Source organism: Tasmannia lanceolata, unplaced genomic scaffold (genome assembly GCF_043159265.1).
Source record: "Tasmannia lanceolata isolate RefF3 unplaced genomic scaffold, GAP_Taslan_0.1 ptg000020l, whole genome shotgun sequence".
Taxonomy (NCBI): Eukaryota; Viridiplantae; Streptophyta; class Magnoliopsida; order Canellales; family Winteraceae; genus Tasmannia; species Tasmannia lanceolata.
In genome coordinates this window covers 13,256,137-13,270,433 of record NW_027518697.1, presented here as the reverse complement: position 1 = coordinate 13,270,433, position 14,297 = coordinate 13,256,137, and the positions used below count along the sequence as shown (strand labels likewise).

Genomic DNA, 14,297 nt, shown 5'->3' with positions numbered 1-14,297 from the left:
TATGCTCACTTTTCAGCAGATCTTATCTTCATTAACGAGGTGGCTGCCGTCAGATGCAACAGAGCGTCTGCAAAATTGCCTTCTGAGATGGACGCTAGCAAATCCCCCCTGGCAAATAGACTAAGCTGAGTAGCCGAAGGCTAGTCATTCGGCATATGGGTCCTTAGAAGCCGACATATGCATTTTCTTACACTACAACTCTACAAGGGGAGAATATATGGTTTCCCTATTACAATTCCCAATTTGCTATGGCAGCCAATGAATTTACCAACTTCACCTCAGCCATTGCTGTATTTATTACTAAGCCGTGAGATACTCACTAAGGCCCTGTTTGGATTGCATGGAAAATTTCCCTTGAGAAAATCTTTTATATCGACAATTTCGAGGGAAATGATATGGTTATGGTTAAATTAGAGGAATATTATTATAAATTAAGGACCCATTTGGATGCCGAGAAGATTTTGATTTGGATTTCTCACATTTGCAGTCTATTTTGCGTTGTGATTTGGATCTGGATCAAATCCTTGGATTTTCAAATCAGCGACTGACGGTGAAAAAAATCAGATTTAAAATCCACAGATCTAAAATCCAGTAAAAAACAACAGTAATATCTGAGACAATATACAAATCTCAAAATCCAAACTTTTGAAAGTTAAAAACAGACCCTACCAATCAAAGACCAAATCAAACCAGCTACACTCACCACTTCCTATCATAAATCACACAAAAGAAAGAAAAGAGAAGAAGGAAATCATCGGTCTAACTCAACAAACAAAAAAAAAAAAAGAAGCAAAGAGAAGAAGAATATGAGACCTTACTGAACGAAGAAACCCTAGAGCTCTGCTCTTCAAATCCCGAGCTTCAATGCTGGGAGAAGAGGAGAGTGGTTTTAAACCGGGGCAGAGAAGGCATATCTATAATTGATAGTCTTAACCAAGCAAGGAGCTGGTCTAAGTGGTTTAATCATTAGCTTTCCCTATAGCGTAACTTTAGCCCATGTTTGGCAACCATGAACCTTTTTTTTTGTGGAATACTAGCTTATCAAACAAAATAGGGTTTTTGTTTTCCTTATTTTTCGTAAACTTTTGTCTACTGCTAGAAGTTGTAACCGGAGGTAAACAGACAACCTAAATCTTTGTTTTCTGTTGTTTCTGTTAGAGTTAGTGCCCTAAAACAATGCAATTTCGTACAACCCTATGGGACGGTTTTTTCATGGGCCCTCTCTTGAAAAAACATGCATATGGGGTGTCCCATGTTAATTCAGAATATTTGAATTACAAGAGTTTTATTTGAAAAAGGGAAACAAGTTGTATTTGGAAACTAGTTTCCTAGGAGATAAAGAGGAGATATCTTCGGAGATTTTGTACGAGACTTTGTAGGAATTTTATCTACACACAAACTTTTGTTGGACAGCTCACACGCCCAACTTGGACGTGCAAAACGTCCATCATGAGTTAGATTTGGTTTTTCAAAATTAGAAAAGTTGTACACAAAGTCCAGCAGACGTAGTATCTAAAGTTTCAAGGGGCTTTTGTTTATAAACGGCAGATCCTTATAGGGTGTTAATCGAATAATCGCAAACGAAGTGCTAGATTCAATGAAAGTATATGGGAATAGTGATATGATCGCGCATATTGATTTGGAAAAGGCATATGATTTTGTCGATGGGGGGATGCTGGACTTTGTTTTGGGCAAGATGGGATTTGGGAATAAATGGAGGAAGTGGGTGAAGTCATTTGTGTCTACTGCCTCCTACTCGATCCTAATTAATGGATCTCCGCATGGATTCTTCAATAGCTCTCGAGGTATCCGTCAGGGTGATCCTCTATCCCCTTATTTATTCGTTATTGTTGTTGAAGCGCTTAGTCGGCTTCTATTACTGGCGGAATGCAAGGGCTTTTTAAGGGGTCTTCCGGCATCCAATAACTCCAAGCCAATTACACAACTTCAGTTCGCGGATGATACCCTGATTTTCTTGGAAGAAGGGATTCTGTATATGGATAACTTGAGGAGGGTCATTCACTAGTTTGAGATGGCATCCTGCCTCAAAATCAATTTCTCAAAGAGCACTATTACCGGTATTAACACAAATGATACGTCTGTAAGGCATCATGCTGATGTTCTCGGGTGTGAGGTGAGTTCATTTCCAATAACTTATCTTGGTTTACCGCTTGGTTTTGGTATTCCTAAGGTTAGTTTATGGAACCCTGTGGTTGAAAGAATCAAAAAGAAGTTAGCATCTGGGAAGAAGAAAATATCTCTCCTTTGGCGGGTGTATTACTCTCATCAAAGCGGCACTTGCCAACATGCCCATGTATTATATGTCGTCGTTTAAAATTCCGGCTAAAGTGAGCGCCCGCATCGAAAAGATCCAAAGAGATTTCCTTTGGGAAGCAAGAGAAGGAGGAATAAGAAATTCAAGAACTTATTAAAATGGCAACAAGTATTCAAATCGAAACAACAGGGGGGTTTAGGCATTGGAAAAATCAGATCACGGAATAAGTCTCTGATGGGCAAATGGCTTTGGAGATTTGGTGTGGAAAAAGAAGCTTTATGGCATCAGGTTATTGGGGACAAATATGGATGGGGTTGGGGGAGACTGGGAATGTGGGGCTGTGTCGGGTACGAAAGGGCCGGGAGCCTCGCGATCAATACACTCCGTCAGGGACCTATTTAGTCCGTGGATAAGATTCAGGGCAGGGAGGCATGATGCAGTTCGCTTTTGGATTGACCTTTGGATCAGCGAATCACCATTGTCTACTGTCTTTCCGGATCTTTTCCAACTGGCAATAAACCATGAGGCGAAAATCTAAGAGTATCTGATCCGGGAAAGGGAGTATGGGGAGGGTTTCTGGGATATCCAATTGCGTCAGAACCTAAAGGATAATGAAATTGGGTCTCTCACAGCACTTCTCATGACCCTCTCCACTCACTTCCTTTCACCACACATGGCGGACAGGTGGATTTGGATCCCTGATAGGGATGGGGCTTCACTGTTAAGAGTTTCTTTTTTAAGCTTTGTGATGGGAACAGAAGGAGGTCGAGCCGAGGGCGCGTATGGAAATCTTTTATTCCTCCTCGTATTGCGGCTTTTGCTTGGTCTGTATCGCATAGATACATCAACACCTTTGAAAGATTGCACAGGAGGAGTATCCGGCTCGCTAGCTGGTGTGTCTTATGTTGCAGGAGCACTGAATCTCTAGACCACGAACTTCTCGTGCCCTTATTCCTTCTCGGTTTGGATGGGGGTGATAAAAAATTTTGGTATGTCCTGGGCCTTACACAACTGTATTTCCGAAACTGTTATTCATTGGGCGAGTGCTTTCAAGAGATGCATCGGACAGAAGTTGTGGAATGCTATTCCATTTGCTGTAATTTGGTTCTTGTGGCGCGAGCGTCTTGTGGCGCGAGCGGAACGACAGAGACAAGCAGAAGCGTAGCCACAATGTGTGTTTGTCCATTATTGTTGCTATTATTTCGTGGGTTCACTGGAAAAGGGGATTCCCATATTCTATAGCCTACATTTTGCGGAATTGAGTTACAGTGCTCGTAGAGAAGTGGTCAAAAAATATTATCAAACCACGTTGGTCCGCTACCCCGGATGGATTCTTAAAACTCCATTTTGATGGGAGCTCGATGGGAAACCCGGGACTAGCTGGGATTGGTGGGGTATTACGAGATTCAAATGGAAATACAATTATGACATATTCCGCACCAGCAGGATCGTGTGACGCTAAAGAGGTGGAGGCTAAGGCACTACCATTTGGACTTCGGTGGTTTATTCGTCACAATCTTGGACCTCTTATTGTGGAGGGGTACTCTGCAAATGTCATTTCTTGGGCTTCTAATCGCTGTGCGGGTCCATGGCACCTAGCTAATTTAATTGATGAGATACATGATCTAATTCGTATCATATGTCCTTCTATAGTTCACCGACGCCGTTAGGTTCGGCCGATACTCTGGCGGATCGGCTGGCTAAAGAGGGTGTGGGGCTTTCGGACACGATCATTGAATTCAATGATCAGGAGGGGGGTTACGTGATGTTTATAATCAATAATTGGATGAATGCATTTCACCGGGACAAGATGTCCCTAGTGTTTTGTACACCCTTTTATTAAAATAAAATTGTTACCATTCAAAAAAAATTATTTTAGGATTTGAAAATTGCAAAACACTTTATATATATATATATATATATATATAGAGAGAGAGAAAAAAAACGGTTCCTACACACATGTGTAGATAAGTTATCTACACACTAGCTTAAAATACAGTGGGGGCCCACATTGTTTGGGTGATCCAAACCATTCATTTGAATGGTCCTCACAGAGATAGGGTGTCCACAAAAAATCAGATCCATAGGATCATCCCAACCCTACGATTTGTGGAGGTAAAATCCTCCATTCATTTGAATATCATATATATATAAAGTGTTTTGCAATTTCCAAATCCTACACATTTCACCTACACACTAGCTTAAAATACAGTGGGATTGTTTGGGTGATCCAAACCATTCATTTGAATGGTCCTCACATAGATAGGGTGTCCACAAAAAATCAGATCCATAGGATCATCCCAACCATTCAAACTATGGAGGCAAAAAATGGACTAATTTGTGAAGGTTTATACACGTCCATTTTACCTCCACAAATCGTAGGGTTGGGATGATCCTATGGATCTGATTTTTTGTGGACACCCTATCTCTGTGAGGACCATTCAAATGAATGGTTTGGATCACCCAAACAATGTGGGCCCCCACTGTATTTTAAGCTAGTGTGTAGATAACTTATCTACACATGTGTGTAGGAACCGTTTTCTCATATATATATATATATATAAGCAGACGATCTTCTTCTCGGCTTTATAAGCAGATGATCTCTTGTTATTTACTTTCATAACAGAATTATAATCTAGATCCTAGAATTCCTGGATGTAAAAGCAAAACGAATTGAAATTTTTGTTCTACACGATTCTTATTTCCATTGTGCGTAGCATTTTTGCCGGAGGATTTATATCCTTCCAACAGTGTCTTTTGTTAATGTCCTTGATCTTTAGGGACATTTAGTTGGTTCTCAGGCAATCAAACATAGAGAGAAAAACTTTCTTAGTTCCATTCGTTTGTAAATAAAAAAGCTATGAAGGGTGTCTGCTTTGCTTGCTAGTAGGTGTGTGTGTTGCCCATTTGGGCTTCTCCTCACTTCACAGTTGACCGGCGAGGAGGATCGAAACATCACCAGTAGTTGTCATGAATTGCAAAAACATAAACTTGGAGCTAAAGCTTTGGAACATGTTATAGTGTTGAAAATGGGGATGAGGCTCCACATAATGCCTAATCCCCGACTCAGACCACCTCCCAACAGTTCACATCTCTTGAACCGATAAGCTTCAAGTGTTCAACTGCCACATGGTTTTAACCATCCTAACCATCTAGATCTTAGACATTGATCTTGTTAAGGCCATACCAACGGTTAGGATAAATTTCACTGTTTTATGTTTAATTTATCCAAGTTCCAGTCTGCACAAATAGTTTTACCATTAGATGATCCAGACCATCCATATGAGTCATAGTGTAAGTTAAGCATAGATCAGACAATTTCAAAACTCTAATTAAGTGTGTTTTACCCATAGATATAGATAGATGGGGACAGTTGCAGTTCGACAAAAGAACAGCAATTGTTGTTAGACTCAAAAACATCCAATGGTGGGATGATTTTGTACTGTGGGTCATCGACAATGAGAAGCAGCTGATTAATGCCAGCATCTTTAGACCTTTACCCACACTTTAGGTGATGATGGATGCCAAACCCATCTGGTTCACTAGGTTTCATAGCTAAGATTTTGCCTATAAACAGATGGAGGACTTGGGGTTTTCCTTCCATTATCACTAATGGACTGGTTCAAAAGCAGGATGAACGAGACCCTCCACTGCCCAATATGGTTCTTGAACAAGAGAGAGGCTTCCCGTTCCTCAAGATGGCAATGACTGAGCCTGTGATGTAATATGTAATCATCAAACTCGGCATGCAGGTGCCTCACAAACGAGGATTAAGATCAAAGTGCTGTCTCGTTCAATCCAAAAATACCTGCAACCATGATCGTGGGGTTCTATGTTCAGATGTAATGGAGTAGGCTGAGACCCCAATGTTGTAGTCCTTTCTTTTATTCCCTCCAGGGTCCTCTTGTTCCTTTTTGCTTCGTTTTTGTGTCTTACTTTTTCAGGCAAAAAAAAGAGAAATCATGTGCTTATTCAGCCAAAATTGGAAACCATCTCCAAAACGATAAAAACTTGCTTGCAGCTCAACAACCTCAACACAATCTAATAAAAGCATGTTAGTTTTCAAATATGCCTACCTCCTTCCTCATCTCCCACTCAAAAAACCTGACTTAAGAGCCGCATCTTTAAGCAGAACCCAGAATTCGAGCTTCAAATTAAAGAATGTTTAAAATTTGACACGCGTGTGTATCTCTCACGTGAAGAATTACTCACCTTGACCTATAACTTATGCCGCCGCTAGTTGCTTCTCGCCATGGTCTTCCAGATTTAGTGCTTGCAGTAGCTTTGGCCAGGACTCTGGGATTCCGCCTGGCAGATCAAACTCCAATAATTTGCCACGGCTGCGATAGAACTCCTCCACAGGTCGGCTCTGCATAAACAAACCATTCCTTTACCAAAATAGCAAATTGAGAAGCAAAAAGGGGAAATCTCATACAGTACAGAAAATTTTCAAGTTTACAGATCTTAAACGCATTTATCTAATTTGTATGTCTAATTTAGAGCATTGTCCCAAACCAGTCGTTTCCCTTGGCATTGAATGGACATTATCAAAATCGCTTAAAAGAAAGGCGTAATTTTACTTTCATTTCTTCATGAAATTAGGAAATAATACTTATGAAATCCCTTAAAAGCACTGTTAAAAAACCCCCCGAGCCAATCATCAACTCACCCAAGTTTAGTAGCTTTTACCTTGGATGAGTACAGATCGCAGTCCGAATTTTTCCCTACCAACTCAATCAAAACCTCCTTTGACGAGGCCGAGTTAATGAAAATTTGACCAAGTCAATCATTGACTCGCACGAGGTGACTCCTTTTTACCTCAACCGAGTTCTCGTCCAAGCCCGAGTTTATAAACACTGCTTAAAACGGGTACTTTATACTTTCATATTCTTCAAGAAACTACATAACAATATTTATGAAAAGCAAGAGAGAAGACAGAAAAATACCATGTCGTTGTAAATACGGAGCCGTTCTTTCACAACATGTTCGGTATCATCAGATCGTGTGATCAGCTTAGAAGCACAATGTGCAGGGGGGAGAAGTGGAGCCATGCATATACCTGGCATCCCATTCTCGGCCTTGAGATTAATGTTGGCAACATTGAAGATTTCTCCACATTGGCTGCAAATCCTTCTCCCGAGGCACTTCTCAAGGAGTACATCCTCCCTGAGGTTTAAGTTAATCACCAAGTCAATATCGGTCACTCCCTCCAATATCTCCTGCATTGCCAAGAGGAGAGTGTACACAAGTGTTTCAAAACATGGATTTGGGTCAAAATGCAGCTAAAGAAAAATCTAGTCGACTCGGCGCGGCACGATCTAGTACTTGGTTGACATGGCCGAGTATTGGATTTACACCAGTGTCGCATTCACATCACATACATCATGCACAAGTAATATCATGAACCAAATAGGATTAGGAAATGAAAAATGATGTAGAACAGAAAGGTAATAGCCTTTCTGCATTGGCACCTATGAAAGATGGAAACGATCATGAGCAAGAAGTATACCGTGTATGAACAGTTACATTTACTTAGATTCATGTGTCATAAACCAGACACAACAGTACATAAAAAGAGAACTTGTTTTGGAAATTCCCTCCCCTTTGTCACCATAGAGATACCCACCGCTTACTTATCAAAGAGAGAGAGAGTGATGCAGCACCGTGAAGGGAAATAGAAGAAAGAGGAGAGAAATAGACGAAAGGAGATAGAATTAGAAGAATAGGGGAAGAAGAGACGAAAATAACCTGAAGAAGAGACGAATTTAAGGAGAGGAGAAGAAATCAGAAGACGAATAGAGGAGGAGGAGAAGAGTAGAGATTTGGGGAGAAGAGACTTAGAGGGGAGAAATATCACTCAATCTTTATTCAATCATCAAAGTTCTCAAAATAAGCTGGAAATAGGTCTATAAATAGGCAATTAACAACCTAAAATGATAGAAACCTACTAAAATAAGAATTCCTAAAAGACTAAACTTCTTAATTCTAAATAACATGAAAAATAAAAACCTAAAAACTAAATAACATGAAAAATAAATCCTAATATCTGCATCAGAGAGGAGGAGGAAGAGGAGAAGAAGATGCTCACCGCTTGTCTTATTGTACGTGGAAAACCATCAAGAATAAATCCTGACTCCCCCATAGCTTCTGCATTTTCCAGGCGTTTCGACAATAAGCTTATAATGATTTCATCAGAGACCAATTTGCCTTGATTCACAATCTCTGCAAGCTACAAAAGGAAAAGAAATCAATGGATTTTACTCGGTATGACAATATTCTATTCATATTGATGATTTTCTATTTCTTACATTTCCACGTAAAATAACAATACTAGCAGGATCCGTACAGGAAAACAAAGCCACGATACCTCCCAGTTAAAATACCAGAACCGAACAATAGGACAGCAACACAAACTTTCCACTAACCCATAATGGGTGAGAATTACAATCTTTCTACCGATTCAAAAAGTGGATCGGCTACAACCCATTTTAATCCACCAAAAATCCAGACGGCCAAGTATGAAAACTGATCTGTAACATATTTCTTAGTGAAATACAAATCTCATATGCAAGAGAGCACAAAATTCACTTTGGAGATGTGGGAAAAGATGATATTTCATCAATATTATTAAAAGATACCCAGACCTGCTACACTAAAGCATAAAGGAGTAAACCGTGAGGAGGAAGAAAAAGCAAAAGATAATATAACTGATTTACTATTTTTTGAAGAGAAAACTGAATTCATTAAAATAGCAAAAATTACAAAAGTGACAGAGAATCCCCACGAAGAGATTCTATGAACACCACTTTGGAGAACACATCTGCTACCTCACTGAAGGTATGCAAAAAATATAAATTTTAACTATTACGTAAACCTTTAATCCTCCTATTAATGACGTGAGCCAAATGTGATTTCGGCCTAAGATTTTTTGGCCAGAATGACATTTGTCAAGTTTCCTTCCAATCGCAAACCTGCCATCCCCTATTTATTCTCCCATCTTCATAGTCTCATTTCTCCTTTTCCTTCCTTTTCTCCCTTTGCTTCTTCACCATTCCCAGTTGGTTTTATTAACCGTTACCTTTTTTCTTCCATTCTTCTATTTCCTTCTTCACCCTTCCTGGCTGGGTTTATAAACTATCCCCCATCCCCCCCAAAACCCCACCACACACACCTTTTTATGTAGGGTAATAAACCATTCCCCTTTCTACCCCCATCTTTCCTCTTTTCTTGATTTCGACCTCTTTCCTTGAGCTTGATCTTGATTTCTTACTTGACCTTGATTCCTTTCTTGTTCCCTTTATTTCCTTATGCTGTCTTTCTTTCTCCTCCCAAAAAAATAATATGCAAACCCTGGACACACATCAGTTTGGAATCAAAGCCAGATTTACATCGATTTGGAATCAGAGCCAGATTCATCAAATTGGTATTACTATTAGAGTCAAATTACATCAATTTGGTATTGCAGCCGAGTTCGCATCAGTTTGGCATCAAAGCCAGATTCCCATCACCATTTGATTGTTTAAGACTCTACAACTGGTTGCTAACAAGTTGGAAAAACTCCAAAGGGATTTTTATTTTTAGTTTTTTGAACGGTAAACTCCAAAGGGATTTTCTGTGGGAATGTGAGAAAGGCAAAAAACTAAAACAACTAGTGAATTGGGATCAAGTGTGCTTGCCAAAGAATGAAGGAGGTTTGGGGTTGGCAATATGGCTAGAAGGATTAAGGCTCGGCAGTGGCTATGGCGCTTTGGATCTGAAACGGATGCTTTGTGGAGGAAATTCGCTAGAAGCAAGTATGGCGAAGCAAGGGATGGTTGGGAGGTAGGAAGGCTGGGTAGAGTTCGAGGCTCAGGGCGTGGAGGTCCATTTGCCCGTTTTCTAACATCTTTAGTTCTTTACACATGATTAGATTTGGGGGGATAGGAAGAGTGAGGGTTTTTCCAGTGATAGATGGTTATGTACTGTTCCGTTATCCCGCACTCTTCCGATCCTCTATAAGATTGCCAAGAATAAAAATTGAGTCTCCAAGTGTTACCAAAGAGTGGAGGTCAGAGAAGAGTGGTTTGGGAGCTATATTTGTATAGGAATCTGTCAAACCCGGAATTTGCTTGCTTTACTGACATAGTGACATTCTTTGCATGTCGGAGGAGTCTTACATCTCGGCGAAGTAGCCTAATCGAAGTGGACGGGCCGGGATCCAAGTGACGTTGACTCAGTCAAATCGCTATTTAAGTTCTTGGACCACCTACGACAATTTCCTTTCCATGGTAGAAGATTTGGAGACCCCTTATTCCTCCAAGAGTTTAGGCATTCTGCTGGATGACATTTCTTAGGAAAATCAGCACTTAGGACAGGCTCAAAGACCGACGCTTCCATTTAGCAAACAAATGTTATTTATGTACATTAGAAGAAGAATCTGTCATTTTTTCGAAAGATCGGAAGAAGAATCCGTCTCTCATCTTTTCATTCGTTGTAGAGAGACTTTATTTGTGAGCAAGTGTTCAAGTAGTACAGCACCAGCTCAGTTCTTCCCAATTCGAACCAATAATTGATTTTAAGCTGGTGGATGACATGCCTCAACTCTCTTGAGCTGATCCTTTGGTGCCCCATGCACTTCGTTGTATTCTGAAACATTTGCATAGATTGGTCCTCCATCGCCTCACACCCTTCGGTGTATTCTGAAACATTTGCATAGAGAGAAATTATCAGATCTTTGACGATAAAGGATCCATCTCTAGTTGGTTAGCATGGAAAATTAGATTCACAACAGTATCTTGGGCTTTACAAAATAAGTTTTTATTGGGTTACTCGGCGGACAACATCATGAAAAATTGGGATAAAATTCTAACTGGTATTGTCCCCAAAGTGAAAGTGTTAGCAAAGTGGAAACCCCCTGCAAAGAACACCATCAAACTCGATGTTTTTGGTTGCTCCCTTGACAATCCAAGCTTGGTGGGTATTGGATGCGGTTTTATGAACACTTTCGGTTTGGACAACATTACCTTCTCCTTTGTGGAGCCAATCGGATACACTAACTCTTCAAAGGCTGACCTCTTCATCGGGGTTCGATTATCTTCCTTAATCAGATGGAAGGGGTTTGGCAATGGAAAGTAATCCTTCTAACACTACGTTGTAGGCCAAAGGGATTAGGAACAGACCGTGGAGAATAGCCAAATCCATAGATGAGAATAGAGCTATCTGTTTGAATAGGGTTCTCTCCTTTTTTCTCTCTTTCCTAGAAGCGCCAACCATTTGGTCGATCGCCTTGCCAAATCGAGAGCATCTATAGATTCCTTTTATATGGGGCAATCTCTGCCCCCTAAAGTGCACATGTAATCTTCTTTCTTATTAATAAATGGTATCCTTTTTCTAAAAAATGGTCTATATGTCCATTTTTTGTTACTTTGTTTTTACTTTCCTTCTTTATCTTCATGAATTTTCTTTTTCCACATAATATGTTTAACATATGTCATATTTTGACGTAGATCTTGTGAACATGCACTTGGTTATCTTTCTTAAGGGGTAACGGCTTCCTGCTATCATTCAAAAAAAAAAAAATGGCTTCCTGCCCCCTCATACCTCTTTTTGGAACTGAGGTAAATAACTACACAACGGACCATTATAATTGTATTACAATTTACCATTTGAAAGATTGAATTCTTATTTTCTAATGCAACCATGTGACATATTATAGTACTCTGTGCAAGCAAATCTTATGCAGTGTAACTTGTGTTACTGGTATACTAAATGCTTGTAATGTTCAGGTTGCAATGCAAAGGGCTCAAATTGATGTGTAATGGCTAAACATGTATCACCGTCCTTGTTGGCTCCTCTTTGCTAGGGTTTGGTTTAGTTGTGGTATGGGTCGGGTTCTTACGTATCCCACAACGCATGTTGCATTGCTTCCTAGAAGTTGGGCATGAACTTCTCGCCCAAAATATACTCTACATAGAATCAAATTTCTCTTCGGATTTTGAGATAACCGGTACCCATCAATAACTATCCGAATGTGATGCATGGTAATCTCATCTTAGATTTGGACCGAAAACCCACTGATGTAATGAGCACCAGTTCTTTTATAAAAAAAATTTCTTTTTACGATAATTCATTTATAAGTTGTGATTGATCATCAGATTCTTGTAGCACGTTTTGAATGGGAAGTTGAGAAAAATTTTAGGAATTCTCCTGAATGCTATGCTCTCATGCCACAAGTTCCCGATTTTTTTGGACTATGTAATCAGCTGGCAAAAACTTCTATAACTCCCTTTCCAAAACTAATGCCTAACAAGATTCCTCACAATCTTAAAACATATATGTCCCAGATTGCAGGAAATGTTCCTACCGTTCCATAATTGATGGTGCTCTCTTTTTTCCATTTCTGCAACAATCAGATGTCCCTACTGCAACTTGCTGAAATTCACTATAATATGGAACATTTTTAGCTCTAAGATAATAACTAACACTCAATGTCACATGCAGCTCTAACCACACAATTTTCACTACTAGTTTTGAATCAGGTATTTTACCCAAGTGTAGATCCAATACTACATGGTTTAACATAAGACCTTTAAGAACAAAATTGAACCTCACCTCTCACTTTCTTTAACAAAACTAATATTGATTGTCTTAGCGTAAAAAAAACTATAACTCTAATGTTGTTATGCATTCCTAGATGAAAAAAAAAAGACGATGTTTCATATGTTAAAAAATAACAGGTTGTTTCAGTGTTTCATAATCAGCATAAACATCAAGTTCATTCCTCAAGCAGATAGGCATGGGTGGTACCAAAGCGTGTAAAATTCAAAATCTCAACAAATAAATAAGACATCAAGCGGTACCAGAGCGTGTAAAATTCAAATAAGACATCAAGTGGTACCAGAGCGTGTAAAATTCAAATAAGACATCAAGTGGTACCAGAGCATGTAAAATTCAAAATCTCAGCAGATAAATAAGACATCAAATGGTACTAGAGCGTGTAAAATTTAAAATCTCACTGAATAAATAAGGCATCAAGTGGTACCTGTAAAATTTAAAATCTCAGCAAATAAATAAGACATCAAGTGGTATCAGAGCGTGTAAAATTCAAAAACTCAGCAAATAAATAAGGCATCAAGTGGCACCAGAGCGTGTAAATTACCTAGCAAATCTCTAATGTATAACAAATAAAATTAAAACAGAAGATAACAATAGCTCTAGAAACTCTAAAGTACAAAAATTTGGAAACAAATAAAGGAAAATTTTCAATAAAAAAGTAGGTAGAAACCTGATCTGAGAGGGAGCCTGAATTGGAAAGTTCTTCGCGGACGAGATCGCCGGTGGCAATGTGAGGGACGCCGAGAAAGTAAGAGAGGCGAGAGGCGTACGTGCCCTTGCCTACGCCGGGGCAGCCCAGGAAAATCCATTGGACGTTTCTGTCCTTGGGATCTCGGCGGAGAGGAACGGGGTTATGGGAAAAGGCGGAAGGGAAATGGGGGGTAGTTTCGGAATTTAAAATAGAAGAGAAGCTCCTCAGAGAAGAAGCTGGTGAAATGAGGGTTTTGAATTTACATAGGCAGTTTAAGGCCGCCATGAGAGAGAGAGAGAGAGAGAGAGAGAGAGAGATGAAATGGGGAGCTTCGAAGCCTTTTTTTGTTTTTTCTTAGTGGGAAGAGAAGGGCACTTGCTATACTGCGCCGATTGTGAAAATTAGGTCACCTGTTGCAATATATCTAAAAAGGGAATTTGCTAGGGACCAGCCTCATGTGAGGTAAATTAATAAGACAAATTCTGAGTCTATGTGGCTGCTATCACATGCAACAGCTCATCTGCTAAATGCCCTATGCGATGGCCCCTAGCAAATCCCATCTAAAAAAGCACTAGGTTGGTGGCTTTCTTTTAGGGTCGCAACTCGGGCAGGGCGGGTCGGGTCTAATTTTTTATGGGAAAACTTTGGATTCATAAACCTTGGTCTACATGAGATAGTTTCTCATGTCGCTGTTGTGCTGGGTTGAGTTTTTATTATTTAGCTTTGAATGGTGAATAA

The 14,297-nt window shown here is 39.7% G+C and overlaps 2 protein-coding genes across 2 annotated transcripts; one reads left to right on the top strand and one right to left on the bottom strand.

Moving 5' to 3' along the window:
• The first annotated feature begins 1,597 nt into the window (after positions 1-1,597).
• On the top strand, positions 1,598-2,026 carry LOC143853771 (secreted RxLR effector protein 78-like). Its single transcript, XM_077363504.1, has one exon. The coding sequence runs from the start codon at positions 1,598-1,600 to the stop codon at positions 2,024-2,026; it is 429 nt and encodes a 142-aa protein (XP_077219619.1).
• Positions 2,027-6,269: 4,243 nt separating this feature from the next.
• LOC143854675 (adenylate kinase 1, chloroplastic-like) lies at positions 6,270-13,959 on the bottom strand. The gene is made up of 4 exons (XM_077364754.1): positions 13,539-13,959; positions 8,364-8,504; positions 7,222-7,494; positions 6,270-6,644 (listed from the first exon to the last, which is right to left on the bottom strand). The coding sequence occupies exons 1-4, from the start codon at positions 13,842-13,844 to the stop codon at positions 6,501-6,503; spliced, it is 864 nt and encodes a 287-aa protein (XP_077220869.1). The 5' UTR covers positions 13,845-13,959; the 3' UTR covers positions 6,270-6,500.
• Between the last annotated feature and the right edge of the window lie 338 nt (positions 13,960-14,297).

Excerpts from the sequence above, each read along its gene's own strand:
- LOC143853771 (XM_077363504.1), top strand. The coding sequence starts at position 1,598 with ATGAAAGTATATGGGAATAGTGATATGATCGCGCATATTGATTTGGAA.
- LOC143854675 (XM_077364754.1), bottom strand. The coding sequence starts at position 13,844 with ATGGCGGCCTTAAACTGCCTATGTAAATTCAAAACCCTCATTTCACCA. Across the intron at positions 7,495-8,363 it reads CACGTACAATAAGACAAGCG|GAGATATTGGAGGGAGTGAC; the intron begins GTGAGCATCTTC and ends TTGGCAATGCAG. Across the intron at positions 6,645-7,221 it reads TCCGTATTTACAACGACATG|AGCCGACCTGTGGAGGAGTT; the intron begins GTATTTTTCTGT and ends TTGTTTATGCAG.